The following is a 14322-nucleotide window of genomic DNA, read 5'->3' on the forward strand; positions in this document are numbered from 1 at the left end:
CTCCCCTTTTTCTCTCTCCTTCTTTTTATACTTTGTCTTTCCTCTTCTGACCTTCTCCCTCCCTCTCTCTCCCTCTCCTCTCTCTATCCCCTCTCTCTATCTCCTCTTTTTTCTAAACTCTTTTAACTTGTTCATTTTTGCATAGTCATGAGTGTGATAAAGGTGCAAGCCCTTGTTTACGAGATAAAGGTTATGTTACCACAAAGAGTGTAGGGGATTTCCCAGATATATAAAATAAGCACATAACTTCCTTCCCACCTACAGGTAGTCAGTCTTGTGAGATGAAATTAAATACAGTAGGCGTAGGCGTATAGAAACAAAAAATTGTTTGTCTTTTCCTTTTCATTCTTCTTTACTTTCCTCTCAGTTTTTTTTTAATGTTTTGTTTTTGCCATTTTTTACTTCTTCTTACATTCTTTCTCACAGTTTCTCTAGTTGTTACTTTTCGTTTGTGTTCCTCATTTTACCTCCCCTTCTCTTCGAACGAGTTAAAAACCCTTTATGATGTTCATATACCTAGCGGTATTATCGTTATTATGTACAGTAGGCCTTTGTATAATACTTCCCTGGAATTAACTTGAGTATCGAAACCCATGACTCATACAATTGACATGTTCTATGAATGTCGTTCTTCAAATTTTACAGCATTGATTTTATTATACGGTAACATATTAAGCTTGGTTCCCACTAGAACGTAACGCAAGGACGTAAACGCAACGCAAGCGTTTTAACCAATGACAAGCAAAGTTATAGACAGTTAGCAATCACAAGTAAATAAGCCCTCGCTTGTGATTGGTCAATTCACTTGCGTTGCGTTACGTCCTTGTGGTGCGTCGCTAGTGGAAACCACGCTTAAATATTACACAATTGCCATAATGAAATAATAATAATAATAATAATAATCCCATACACTCTAAAGCTTGGTTCCCACTAGAACGTAACGCAAGGACGCAAACGCAACGCAAGCGTTTTAACCAATGACAAGCGAAGTTATAGACAGTTAAGCGTGGTTCCCACTAGCGACGCAACACAAGGACGTAACGCAACGCAAGTGAATTGACCAATCAAAAGCGATGGCTTATTCGCTTGTGATTGCTAACTGTCTATAACTTCGCTTGTCATTGGTTAAAACGCTTGCGTTGCGTTTACGTCCTTGCGTTACGTTCTAGTGGGAACCAAGCTTTAGCAATCACAAGCGAATAAGCCATCGCTTGTGATTGGTCAATTCACTTGCGTTGCGTTACGTCCTTGTGTTGCGTCGCTAGTGGGAACCACGCTTTAGTGGTAACATAACATTTATCTTGTGAACAATGGCTTGTACCCTTGTCACACTCATGACTATGCAAAAATGAACAAGTTAAAAGAGTGCCATAATAAAATAACATTACGGCGACGAATGCGCTTCATAGCTATCGTGAAATTAAAAAAAAATCCAGATTTGAAATAAAAACGGAAAAAAAAAAGAATATTGCAATTCATGGCATTGGTAGGCTAAAGGTAACTTAACATTATATATAGACCATGTGGCTGGACGCGAACATGATTTTAATTCCTGTACATAAGTTCCGGAATTCGTTAAGCTCCACAATGACGATATCTATCGGCGTTGTTGCGATCTAATGCCTCCGTTTTAAACAGAGAATTTGGATTTAACACGGTGACGTATATATCGCTTATATGTTGTACAGAGGTCGTACATTTTTAATTTACGTTTTATGTAATGTATAATGGATGCGTGCATGAAATAAATAGAAATAAGTATCAGTTCCTGTTTCTATTTTAGTATACTCCATAATATACAAGTAAGTACACGTAAGCGTGGATCTAAAGCGTGGTTCCCACTATAGAGACGCAACGCAAGCGAATCAAATAATCCAATTGGTCAAATCACACTAGAACGTGACGCGGTGACGTATCGACGCAAAGGGCTGTATTGCGTAATCACAAGTGAGAACCGACGACGCAATAGTGCTGCAAAAATCTCAGGTTTGATTTTACGCAGGCGGGGGCAAACACAATTATTGGAACGGCATTTTGTTACGTTGCGTCGGTTGCGTTACGTTTCGTCGCTAGTGGGAACCACACTTTATGTTGCGTTACGTCCTTGCGTTGCGTCACTATTTAGAACCAAGCTTATATAAAGTGGCCACCGTTTCAGTTATGGACACATCTATTCAAGGGACACCCTATTAAGCAAACACCTTTCTGTGAAACGACGAAACAACATGTTTTACGGCCACCTCCCTCTATTCAAGGGACACCTTGTTAAGCGGACAATTTTCTGTGAAACAATGAGACAATGTATAACACGACCACCTCTATTTAAGGGACACTCTGTTAGAACTTTTCTGTGAAACAATTATACAATATGTCAAACACGGCCACATATATTGAGGACATATACCCTAATGAGTAGAATATATTGCTCCCATCCCCCTTAAGCGACCAATACAGAATTGTAATAGTAAAGGTAATCACAACAATCTTTTAACGATGTATTAATTTCGACGGGCTTATTTAAGTTAACCCGCCGATAAGACTACATTGTTAGTTTTTTTTTATAATGGATGGTTTAGTATAGGCTAGTCTTTCTGGCTACGTCAGTTTGATTTTGAAAGGGCTACCGGGAACATGTTGATCGTCCCAAAACACATTCACTGTGTACACACCACTGGTGGACGGATGGAATTTTACATTTAGTATTCGACGATTTTTTGAAGACGGCAAGATTTCCACATTAAATGCTCCTATATAGAAATAACAAAAATATATATTAATACAAGCTAATAAAATTGAGAAACTGAAAGTAAATGTTATTGCAATTTCTTATCATAAACAAGTGAATATCATCTGAGATATCAATGTTGTTGTCACGCAAAGTTATCATCCAATATATTTTAATCATGTGAATTAAATGTTTAAAAACATTTTATTCACATAATGTAATTACGTTAAGTGACGTCATTATTTGGTTTTTATGTGTGAGCTATCCAATCAATTACACCATTACACGTAATTAATTTATATTTATTATACATTTTTTTCTTTTTAAATGTCTTCATTCTATTTTTGACTGCAACTTTATCTCCAATTTTGGTATTCGTGTTCCCGCACGTAAATTAAGAAACAACAATATTCTTTGTGTCCCTTTAGTAGAGTCAATGTTCTTTAAAAATGGTTACATCAGTAGATTAAGTTATCTTATAGGCCTAATAGTTTAGTCCAGGCCCATCCCCATATCGACATTTCTAATTCCAATCTTTCGTCGTCGTAATTTAAGTGTTTCTGAGTTGTTGTAATTGTCTTTGTATCTGTTAAACCAAGCTGTAAGTGGCGGATTTGTTTCTGCTGTTGTTTCTGGTTAAAAAAAAAATTAGCTAGACCTATGTTGTAGTCATAGTAATAAACATGGTTACCTTTGGGACCACGTGCTTGTATTTTAAGTTTACCAGGACCAGCCGCTCTTGTATCACACTGGAAAGAACTTTCATAAGTGGACAGCGGTCCACTGGCCAATCCTTGACCATAGCATCGCACCTGACTCACATTGCTCACCTCCAACATAAATGGACTGCCTATAATGTGAAGTAAAAAATAAATGTTAGTAAAACACGTCTGTTTTAACGTACATTAAGAAATATTGTCTATAAACTTCAGAAGGATTTCGGTCTACGAGACAGTGTTTCTTCAATTACGAACACATTATGGTTAGTGGTCAATGTGGCCTAAAAGAATTACGGTAAACATAATGGTGAGGTGGTGAACACCGCTAGCAGAGGAAGCGTCAGCAAGAAGGTAATGCGTTTCTAATCGCTTCTAAACAAGTGATGTATGTACATACCGACCACCTATTTTACGTTGTGGCGTTTTAGGCAATACATTCGTGGTTCCCACTAGAACGCAACGCAGCGACGTATTGATGCAGTGCTGTATTGCGTAATCACAAGTGAGAACCGACGTAGGTCGCAACAACAGTGCTGCAAACACCACAAGTTTGATTTCTCGCAGGCGGGGGAAAACGTTACGTTGCGTGGGTTGCATCGCTAGTTGGAACCACGCTTTAACAGTTCCCCTTATCGTAACCATCTGTATTCAAATTCATTGTAGCCTACCCTCAATATGCCGTCCGTTAACCAGGATATTCAACGAATGGCTACCACCTTCTGACGGTGTCAACATAAGATCAAATGTGTTATTCAAATTGTTTCTTATTTGCACAGGAACTGAAGTTGTTGGACCATTACAGGTAGCGATCATTTCATCTACAAAGTAATACAAATTATTATTCGTGAGACTTTTAGGAGTTAGGCTGCAGTTCCTCGACAAAAGGGTTATACGAAGTTTATGAACTAAGCGAAACAAAGTGTAGGCAGGTGTTCCTGCAGAAAGGCACTGGTGGCAAACTAGAATTAAAAAAAAAATATAATAAATAAAAAAAACAAATTCAAGGTTTCCACTTACCTATTGTAGCTCCTCCGATATTATTTGCGTCTAAGGTCAAAGAGTACGCTTTTCCGATGCGCAACATATTTGTCAATTTGGTTCCAACAGGTTTTTGAACATTTTCCATTTGTTGATGTTGAACTACTGGCGTAGCCTTCTGAGTGACGTTAACCTTGTATGGTGATCCAGGGAGTTCATGACCAGACCATTTGATATGTAGTACATATGCTCCTGACCAATCATATAGAAAAAGACATTTCATATTTATACATTGAGCGTGGTTCCCACTAGAACGTAACACAAGGACGTAAACGCAACGCAAGCGTTTTAACCAATGACAAGCGAAGTTGTAGACAGATAGCAATCACAAGCGAATAAGCCATCGCTTGTGATTGGTCAATTCACTGGCGTTGCGTTACGTCCTTGCGTTGCGTCGCTAGTGGGAACCACGCTTTACATACATTAAGCACTACTATACTTCTACTAATGTTTTTATTTTATTTTTTATTTTATTCAGTCAAAACCAACAGCGATAAATACCGCCACACACAACCATCAGCTCCGACGCGTTAGATCGTTCACCCTCCCCAAAGTCAGAAAACAACGCACAAAAAACTTCATTACTTTCCACGGAGTTTTCAATGATTGGTGAATGATCAGAAACTGAGTTATGATAAGCAAATTGTGAACCCCTTTTGGTTTGTGTTACTGGATGTACTATGATGGCTGATTTGTGATATATTTTAGTAACTTGTTTGGTCTGTGTTATACTATGTTTTTTTTTTATATATTTATTATTATATTTATGTCAACTTCATCACTGTTTACTTGATGCAATAAAGGAAATAAAATAAATAAAATAAAATAATAACAGGTTTAGAACATAAAACAATACAACATCAAAAACGATTAACCAGGATATTCAACGAATGGCTACCACCATACCACCAGGCATACAACCATTGTTTTAATTTATTCTCTGTCTACATGTTTATATTTTTAGATTTGAATATACAATAAATTCATAGCATAAATCTAAAGTTATTTTATGAATGAATATTAAAAATTGTGAGTGTTATAAATGTGAACGGTCAAAACACTTGGCACGTCTGATACTGTAAACACCAGCATGAGTCTAAGAGAGGCCAGCCTCCCAATTTGAAAACTCTTTTTTATATTAATTTTCGCGTAAGTGCTATCAAAAGGAAAAGTAATAAGAGAGAATTTTGTTGAAAGTACGCCCTACATTCACTTCACCACTAATGCTCAGAATTAGAAAGCCTAAGTAATGTAGACCTACCTAAGCAACAGAGGCAAATGCCTAAGACTTGAGGTCAGCCACGGAGGTATAAAATGTTATACCTCCATGGGTCAGCTGTTATTGATGAGGTTAGTATAAGGCATTTGCCAAATTTGTCATTAAACAAAATGTGAATTTAGTGAATTCGACAACGATTTAGGAATCGCCAACAACGCCGCTATTCAATCAAAGCTTATTCCTAATTAATTAATTAGTGTGAATAATCACTATACCCGCCATTACCTGATTCCTTTACAGTTAGCCTAGCTCTGTACACATTTCCATGTTGGGGCACGATCTGAATGGGAACATTCTCCGTGAATCCCTGCATATACGCTGATGGCACTCCATACTGAACCGCTGATCCGTCGATGACAAATTCGTAAGTATTGTTCACGAACATCTCTGCAACTAGTCCTGTCACGTGGATATTTCTGAAGTCAATCTGGCGGTTTTCAGCGATGATGGAATAGGGTGAGTTTGGAAGAGGATTTCCTGACCACAAAAAGTGGAATTTATAACTTCCTTCTACGGGAGGATTGTAGGATAGTTTGGAAGAGCCGTTGATTCTCTCAATAGCAACATCCATGTTATTTCCGACAGGACCGTCGACAAAAGCAGTCAATATTCCTAAAGTAGTAGAGAAGCAACATTACTAGGTTTAATTATAGATGTATTTCCTCCCAAAAACATGAGAGATGAAGATTAATTAAATCAGACTTTGAATAGGTTATTTTGTAGTTTTAATAAATTTAATCACTTCCGTAGAAAAAAAAAATGTTTTCACTTATAAAACAACTTAATAAATGGTTAAATTCAACCAAAAATTCATTGGCTGGCAGTCAATTTGACCCTTTTTTGTTTTTTTCAGGTAAACACATTTTGTTTAGATCCAATTTTTGGTCAAAGTGGAAAACTATTATGTGACATTAAAATGTTTATAAAAGAGTAAAGAATACTGTTGTAGCATAACAACTTTAAGGCATTCTCAGCTTTGCTTAATTTCTTTTATTTCCATTTTTGGAAAATCATGTTGTACGGTACGGCAAAACTACTACAATAAATTTCATTTTTTCTATGCCAACATTTCGACAACGACATATAACACACGATATGCGAAGATAATCTTACCTTTTCCAGCACTTGATGTGTTAAACTCCAAAACGTTTGGCCTTCCAACTTCAAAATGAAGATAGTCTGTATTCTGATGCGTTCCGCATAATATTATTCTTGAAGGGTTCGAAGCTTCAGCGTGATATGGACTTCCTAAAGTTTTTGAAATAGCAATTAGAAACCATTTTCCGTCAGGCTACCCACCTAGTTTTACTGGTTGATTTTTATGCAAACATAATACTAATCTAATGTTTTTAAACAGTAATATAAGGAGTGGGTTAGGAGTGGGTTAGGAGTGGGATTTTTTCACAATTTTGCTGACTGATTCACCTGCAACTAATCCTTGTATTAGCTTCTTTTGAGCTATTGTTATTATTCATTATTTATAAAGCACCTTCCCAGATTATCAAAGCGCTGCACACAGAAATTAGCAGAAACCACATACAAAAAAATAAATAAAAATGTTACGTAGGGAACAAATACTTGTTTTTGTTTCTTAAATAGACGAGAACTACGAGCCTGTTGGATGCTGTTCCAAAGTTTTAGACCATGGACAGAGAACGCATTGTCGCCAAAAAACATTTTGTTGTGGCAGGGACAGAAAGGCGTAAATTGCCCATGGATGAGTTAAGGCCAGAACGACAAGGCTCATGCAAATTAATGATATCTTGTATATATTTCGGGGCAATTTTATGAACACTGTTATACATATACAGTGCGATCTTAAAACCAATTCTCTGCTACAAAGAAATCGTGTCAATATACCTAGCAAGGCGCTCTTAAAATATGTTAACTTAAAAAGTCGTCCATATAAAACCAGACGTGGGCTAACTATTAGGCCTAAATGTATAATTGATACAATGCGTTGTAATATCCGAAAACAGGTCTTCGATAATCGTACTCACAAGTCCCGTGCCACCAATGTGAACAACTTACCTGTAACGTGGTTGCCGGACCAGAAGATGCCGATAGTAAACGTACCAACGTCTTCGGGGACATACGTGGCGGTATACGTTCCGTCTGGGTTTGGTTGTACGGTGCATATTGGGTAACTGTTCCGACCTAATTAAAAGGTAGTATTCAATTACACTTTATTATTGAATAAATATTAAAAGTTAAACAATAAATAAATAATAATATGCATTGTTCATTTCCAAAAAAAGGCGTAAATAGTATCTGGAAATAGAACGTCTCCCATACACACAGAGACAAAATAGCATCTTGGACTTGCATAGTGTATGGACTTCAACCTTACGGTCCCCATGCAATGTATCCTGATTCTATGATTCTATCATGCTCATTTCTATTTTCAATACGACTTTTGTATTGGCGAAAATGAAGGAATTAAAATAGTTATTCTTTGTTGTGTTCAAAGCTGAAATAGACAAAACCGACTCACCTGCGATCTTGATTGTGAGGTCGCCTCCATTGACTGCATTTCGCGGATCAATGATAAAACTTGCCACTCTACCCTCTGTCACCGACTTCAACCCATCGCCAAACACTAATATCTTGTTTACATCGGGGATTGCTGATAAAAAATATAGATAATATTAATATATTTTCAAAATTCGTATACATTCTAAGTTATACATTGTTTAAGAAGTACGATATGGTCTTGGTGGAATTAGTACCGTACTACAGTAGTACACTATAGTATTTGCCAAAAGTTATAACTTATATTTTAGATTTGGAAGTACGATATGGTTATGCTTTTTTCTAAAGCAAAAACGCTGTGAAAACGGAAAATGGCAAAGTGGAAGGTTAGATACTCTAGCACCAAAGCAATATAATCTATTAAACTGATATGATTCGAGAATGTTCATTAGAAAGTTATAACCGTAAATAATAACATTTAGGCCTACCTGTAGTTTGATTGCCTCCGATAAAACCATTCGTCACGTGGTTGAAGGAAGGCTCGAATCCCTGATTAACGGTACGCCCATTGGTTGTGGATGTCACGACGTGTATTGGCTTAATCTTCTTCTCTTTGACATCTGCGACAAACGGACTACCTGTTTTTTTAGATAGCAAAAATACATATTAGAATTGACATCGTGAATGTTGGGATTGTACGTTAACCAACTGAGGCCTATACTTCCTATAAACAAGATAAGATAAGATAAGATAACTTTTATTGATCCTCAAAAAGGAAATTCATTGCTCGTCATAATAACAAAGAAAACACTATAAAAACAAATATAGCATAAAACCATTCATATAAAAACATCTAAAAAATTACAATATAAAATTATCTTCTTGACTTCCTGTTGTACTGGATGATACCGGAGGGAATAAAGGATTTAGCAAATCGATTTGTTTTCACACTGAGGAGCCTCAATCTACCACTTGGATTAAGTTGGTCTATGATCACTTTGTGGAGAGGATGAGAGGCATCCGACTCAATGCGTTCGAAATCTTTCTGGAGGTGTTCTAGGTGCACATCGGTAAAGGAAGGAACAATCCTATACAACATATTCATGTGCACACCTTAAAAAACCTAGTACATATTTCGAGACGAGTAGGGGGTGGCCTAGCTCACAGCCATTGTCGTAGATAGACGGAATAGCGCCGGGGTTGGCAGCACCAATATTGCCGACAAGACGTGACCCTAAAGCTTGGTTTCCACTAGGACGCAACGCAACGACGTATTGACCCAGCGACCCAACACAAGGACGTAACGTAACGCAAGTGAATTGACCAATCACAAGCGATGGCTTATTCGCTTGTGATAACTTCGCTTGTCATTGGTTAAAACGCTTGCGTTGCGTTTACGTCCTTGCGTTACGTTCTAGTGGGAACCAAACTGTATTGCGTGTAATCATTAGTGGGAACTACGCTTTAGGGGAGAAGCATTGAAAAGTGTTGTTTCATCCAAGCCCACAGCTACATTAACATTAACCTTGTCTGTGTGAATCCCATTTCATCTGGATTCTCATGTTCTCGATTATATGTCTATATTTTATGACAACATTGATGCTATACTAATTTAGGACATTCATCAGAACTGCAGATAAAGCTCGAGATTGTACACACATGAAACGATCGGCTTGTCCTCCAACAGAAAAAAACCATACAGTATACAGTACCTGGTATCTCTTGCTCAGATAAGAACACACTGATGCCATGCTTCCCTGCTTCTGTCGGTACGTACATAACGGTGAACGTGTCGTCTGGGTTCTTTGCGATACTTGTTTTTGTCCGAGATGTGGGTCCTTGTTAATGAAGTAGAAATGAATTAAGACTCTTAAGATAGCCATATATATATACGGTAGGTACAATACTACAGTATAGCCCTATATTAATTAATGAGATTACAAGCAAGTCATCCATATTGCTAATGGAATGTAAAACTATAATGATGTGTTTTTGTTAAAACTTAATTGCAGTGCAGTACACTAGAAAACTGATGAAAATGGTTGGCTCTTGTCTGGGTTCAAGACGGAGTTTTGACTTAAAATTAGTAAAAAGATAAATATTTTTGCACATACGGCGTAATAGTATACTATTTGAGCTTTTTCCAGACAAAAATCGAAACGTCGACTTGTGGACTAACATAAAAAATACAATAATAAATACAGACTTGGAGCAAGTCTAATGCCTCTCTTGTGGAGTCACTGATATGCTGCCTACCTTTAACCTTTGCTTTCAGGGAACCTCCACCATACTCTCTTGCATCGACGATGAAGCTCGCCGGGTGACCAACAAGAGCTCTGTGAATTCCGTCACCGTTCACGTAAACCTTACCACGTTTCCGAACAGTTAGTTTCAATGGATTATCTATAATGGATGACATAACCATAAACATAAATCATAAAATAGAGCATTATAAAATAGGTTCAGATATCGCCAGCTTTCGATTGGCAACGATCCAGGACCCATGTAGGCCTATGTGTTATTGGTCGTAGCCTGGGCATAGGCAGAACTAAACATGTGTGGGAATCAACGACGAAGCTTGTCCCAATGTGGAAAAATCCAAAGAATAGATCGCCGCGATAACTTTAAACATGATTAATTTTCTCGTACGACACTGAGTCCTTTACCTGAAATGAATTTGCCATTCCAACTGATATAAACATTGAAGACACCAATGTTGTTGGCAAGTATTCGTATAGTGTACCCTTTACTATTTTCGATGGTTTTTATCGGTAGGTACTGCTGTCCATTGCTTACTTCTACACTCAAATTCCCTTCACCAGCCTTAGACGCATCCACTTGAAAGAACAACAAAACAGTAGGCCTTATTAGTCTAAATTTTATGCGTCGAAACATTGTACATCATTTGTAGAAATCAATATTTAGGCCATTCTAATCCAATACAGTTGCTATTCAATATTAATGTCTTTGGAATGTACACTTCCGTCTGCTAAGCTGACCTGACTATTTCTAATTTATACATGGGTTTCGATGGCTGAGACAATAGGCTTGGCCTGTAAACTACGAGACACAACTAATTAATACATAATATTTAGGCGGTATACTCAATCCTAAACGTATGTTATATAATATTACTACAATCTCGGATGAGTATTAGACAAAATCCTCCCATCACAATTAACTAAGATGTGCTAATGTACTCACAAAAAACCTCATGTTCGTCTCCAAGTAATACCGTGTCGCCATTGGTTGAAAGTTTTATCTTTCCGGGCTTCGAGCTTATGACGTCATGATCGTAATGCCCTACATTCAAATGTCGATGTTGTGGTTGTTTGGATGATAATGACAGAAACTCGAGCGAAGGCATTTGAGGTTCTGGTACGATTTCTGGGGAGATCATTACGTTGAATGGACAACCGTCAATTGTTTGACCATGATACCGAACATTTACCTATGAAAGAATAATAATACAATTGATGCAGAAGTGGAGTAATAATTATGTCCATACTGTAGTTTAAGACGTAGGCCTGTATTAATATTTGCACCAACACTATCTTATTCACAATATATATCACCAAGAATGACGATCCACTAGATACAGTACCTTGTGCTGTACCCGTTCACGTGGTATAAATGACACCTCGACTTCTTGATGGTCAAATGCGTAGACATGGACTTCTGCAGGCTCTCCTAAGTTTTCTACTTCAACAGCAAGATCGTTGACGCTCAAAGAAGGGTCAGTCAACCGGATTTGAAAAGTTACCTGTAAAAAATAGGTTTCATAAATAGCATTAATCATAAAAGAGATTCCATCCAACAGATGTCCACCCGCCTTATTCGTTTACAATTGGCATATTTTACGGTTAACCTTAACTACTGACGTGACCCTTAAGGAAGAAGCATGTATCCAAAGCGCCATGAGCAAGTATCTCATTGGAATCGCGCTACACATACAATCACTCATACATATTGTGTACAATTACGGTGCGACAAGACAGGACGGTGCTATTAAGATACAGAGGCAGGCCAATCCTTAAAGTTCTCTATATCTCGTGTACGTAATCAAGTCTCTTACCTTTTCACCAAGATCTGCAAAGTATCCAATCGAATCTCGTTTCAGCATGGACAGGTTTAAGAGAGCGCTCTCAACTGGATTGGGCCTTCTCAGTGGGGACCGCAAGGAACTAACGTATCTTGCAGTCATCGTTGCCATTCTTTTGCAAGACAGAATCCAAGTAGTCCTAGACCTAAAAAAAAAAATTAATGATATTACAAAACTATTTAAGTCAAATAACCCCGAAATATTATATCTATTACAATCAGAATTGATGAAGCTACAATCGGCCTAACATCACCGTAAGTGAAACATTCGGTTCTTAGATCGTAAAAGAATCTATTCTGACGTTTGACTGAAAAGAGTTTTTAACCTACTTTCAACTCCAAATAGGACATAAAAATATGATTGAGTGATGTACCACGCACCTATAGCATTGTTAGCTTTAACTACTTAGTTTACCATTCCTATTGTTATACGAATAGAAAACTGCGACGAGGACAATAAGAAGAGACAATGGGCTGTCGTTTATATACTATAAAACATCTACTGTACTTAAAATAACAATTCACAGTTCACGTAATATTAAATACATCACGTAGATAGGCATATAATGCATTTAGGCATAGACTTTATACAGGTATGGCCCTAGATTTGAAACAAGACTGCGGGTATAATTCAAATGAATTAACTACACAGCCTATATTTTCCTATTGTTTTTCTAGTGGAAACACTTTCAGAAGAGTTTTAAAGCTACAATCAGTCTGGATTAACTTCTTGAAAAGGGGCAGATGTGGCTCGATATTCTCCCAGACGATAGCCACTAGAGCGCCTATAAATAAACCACTTCCTTCTAAACATCTGTACGACGATCGAGTTCAGTGTATACTACTAAATACTGTTTTGCACATCATAGGCTACATTTGTCCTAATTAGGAGAACTACTAAGATTCACAAGTTACGCTCTGCTCATGTCTGGAATAACTACTTTAAAAAAGAGCTGATGTGGCTCGGTCAGAGAGAGGCAGACGACCGACCACTAAACAACATAGTAAACAGTTCCCTCTAAACATCTGTACGAGTTCAATGTACCAGGCCTACACTCATGCAAAACTACTACTGTTATGTCTACTACTATTACAACACTACTATCTAACATACAGTGAGCCAAGCACTAAGCTAAGCAACAAAAAAAAAACACTTACCAAATTCAAGCCTAAAAGATTATTGAATTATTATAGAATTCGACGCCACACCTACACATACCATACCAGTGTACGCTGTGGATTTCTGACACTACTGTTCCCATGGCCAAACAGCGTCCTACACACTCGTCAAATGTAACCACTGAAGCGAATTAAGTCAATTCAAAGGATCGTTTCTTCTTCAAAATCTCGACGGTATTGGAATTGAAGGGTGCATTGTATTTGCGAACGTTCAGCACGATTTAGTTCGATTACTCTATTGTTGTGGTCACACACTCGAATGTCGTACAATGACATAATAGAGAGATAAATAAGAGAGATAAATAGTTTAATTAGTGTAAAACACGCTATTGCAGAAGTCTGACAGTGTCTTGTAATTGTGAACGATTTTAGTAGAAGTAGAAATTGGTCGGACACGAACAAAATTTATTAGGATAACTATTCTGTCCAGGTCGATCCGTAAGAGTTTAAAAACAGACGCGGCAAAGTTGTTTCAAGTAATATAATTATGCAAGCTGACGCTAAAGAATTGAGGTGGTGGAGGAGACACGTGAGGAGACAGAAAAGCATCATATCGCAGACGTTGCATCAGATTTTGGATCATCGATGAAACACTTTTGTCTAGCTTCCGTGCCATTAGTCTGGGTTTCAGACGGAGTTTTGACTTACTATTAGCAGGGAGTTGCTAATTAATAACTCACTGATATTGATATTAGTAAAAAGATAAATATTATGGCGTCATACGTATACTTCTAATTGAGCTTGTAAACTCTTTTTCAGACACAAATCGAAACGGTGGACTAACATAAAAAAAGACAATAAATACAGAA

General features: G+C 37.4%; 1 protein-coding gene across 1 annotated transcript; it reads right to left on the reverse strand.

Annotated features, from left to right (window-relative positions):
* Window positions 1-1052: 1052 nt before the first annotated feature.
* On the reverse strand, window positions 1053-13595 carry LOC140050025 (filamin-A-like). Its single transcript, XM_072095021.1, has 16 exons — window positions 13493-13595; window positions 12309-12480; window positions 11838-11996; window positions 11438-11684; window positions 10900-11070; window positions 10490-10636; window positions 9946-10071; window positions 8722-8871; window positions 8256-8387; window positions 7793-7918; window positions 6875-7009; window positions 5987-6373; window positions 4462-4674; window positions 4113-4262; window positions 3417-3575; window positions 1053-2747 (listed from the first exon to the last, which is right to left on the reverse strand). Exons 2-16 carry the CDS (start codon window positions 12444-12446, stop codon window positions 2596-2598), a joined length of 2592 nt encoding a protein of 863 aa, XP_071951122.1. The 5' UTR covers window positions 12447-12480; window positions 13493-13595; the 3' UTR covers window positions 1053-2595.
* Between the last annotated feature and the right edge of the window lie 727 nt (window positions 13596-14322).

The sequence above is a fragment of the Antedon mediterranea genome, chromosome 5 (assembly GCF_964355755.1).
Source record: "Antedon mediterranea chromosome 5, ecAntMedi1.1, whole genome shotgun sequence".
Lineage (NCBI taxonomy): Eukaryota > Metazoa > Echinodermata > Crinoidea > Comatulida > Antedonidae > Antedon > Antedon mediterranea.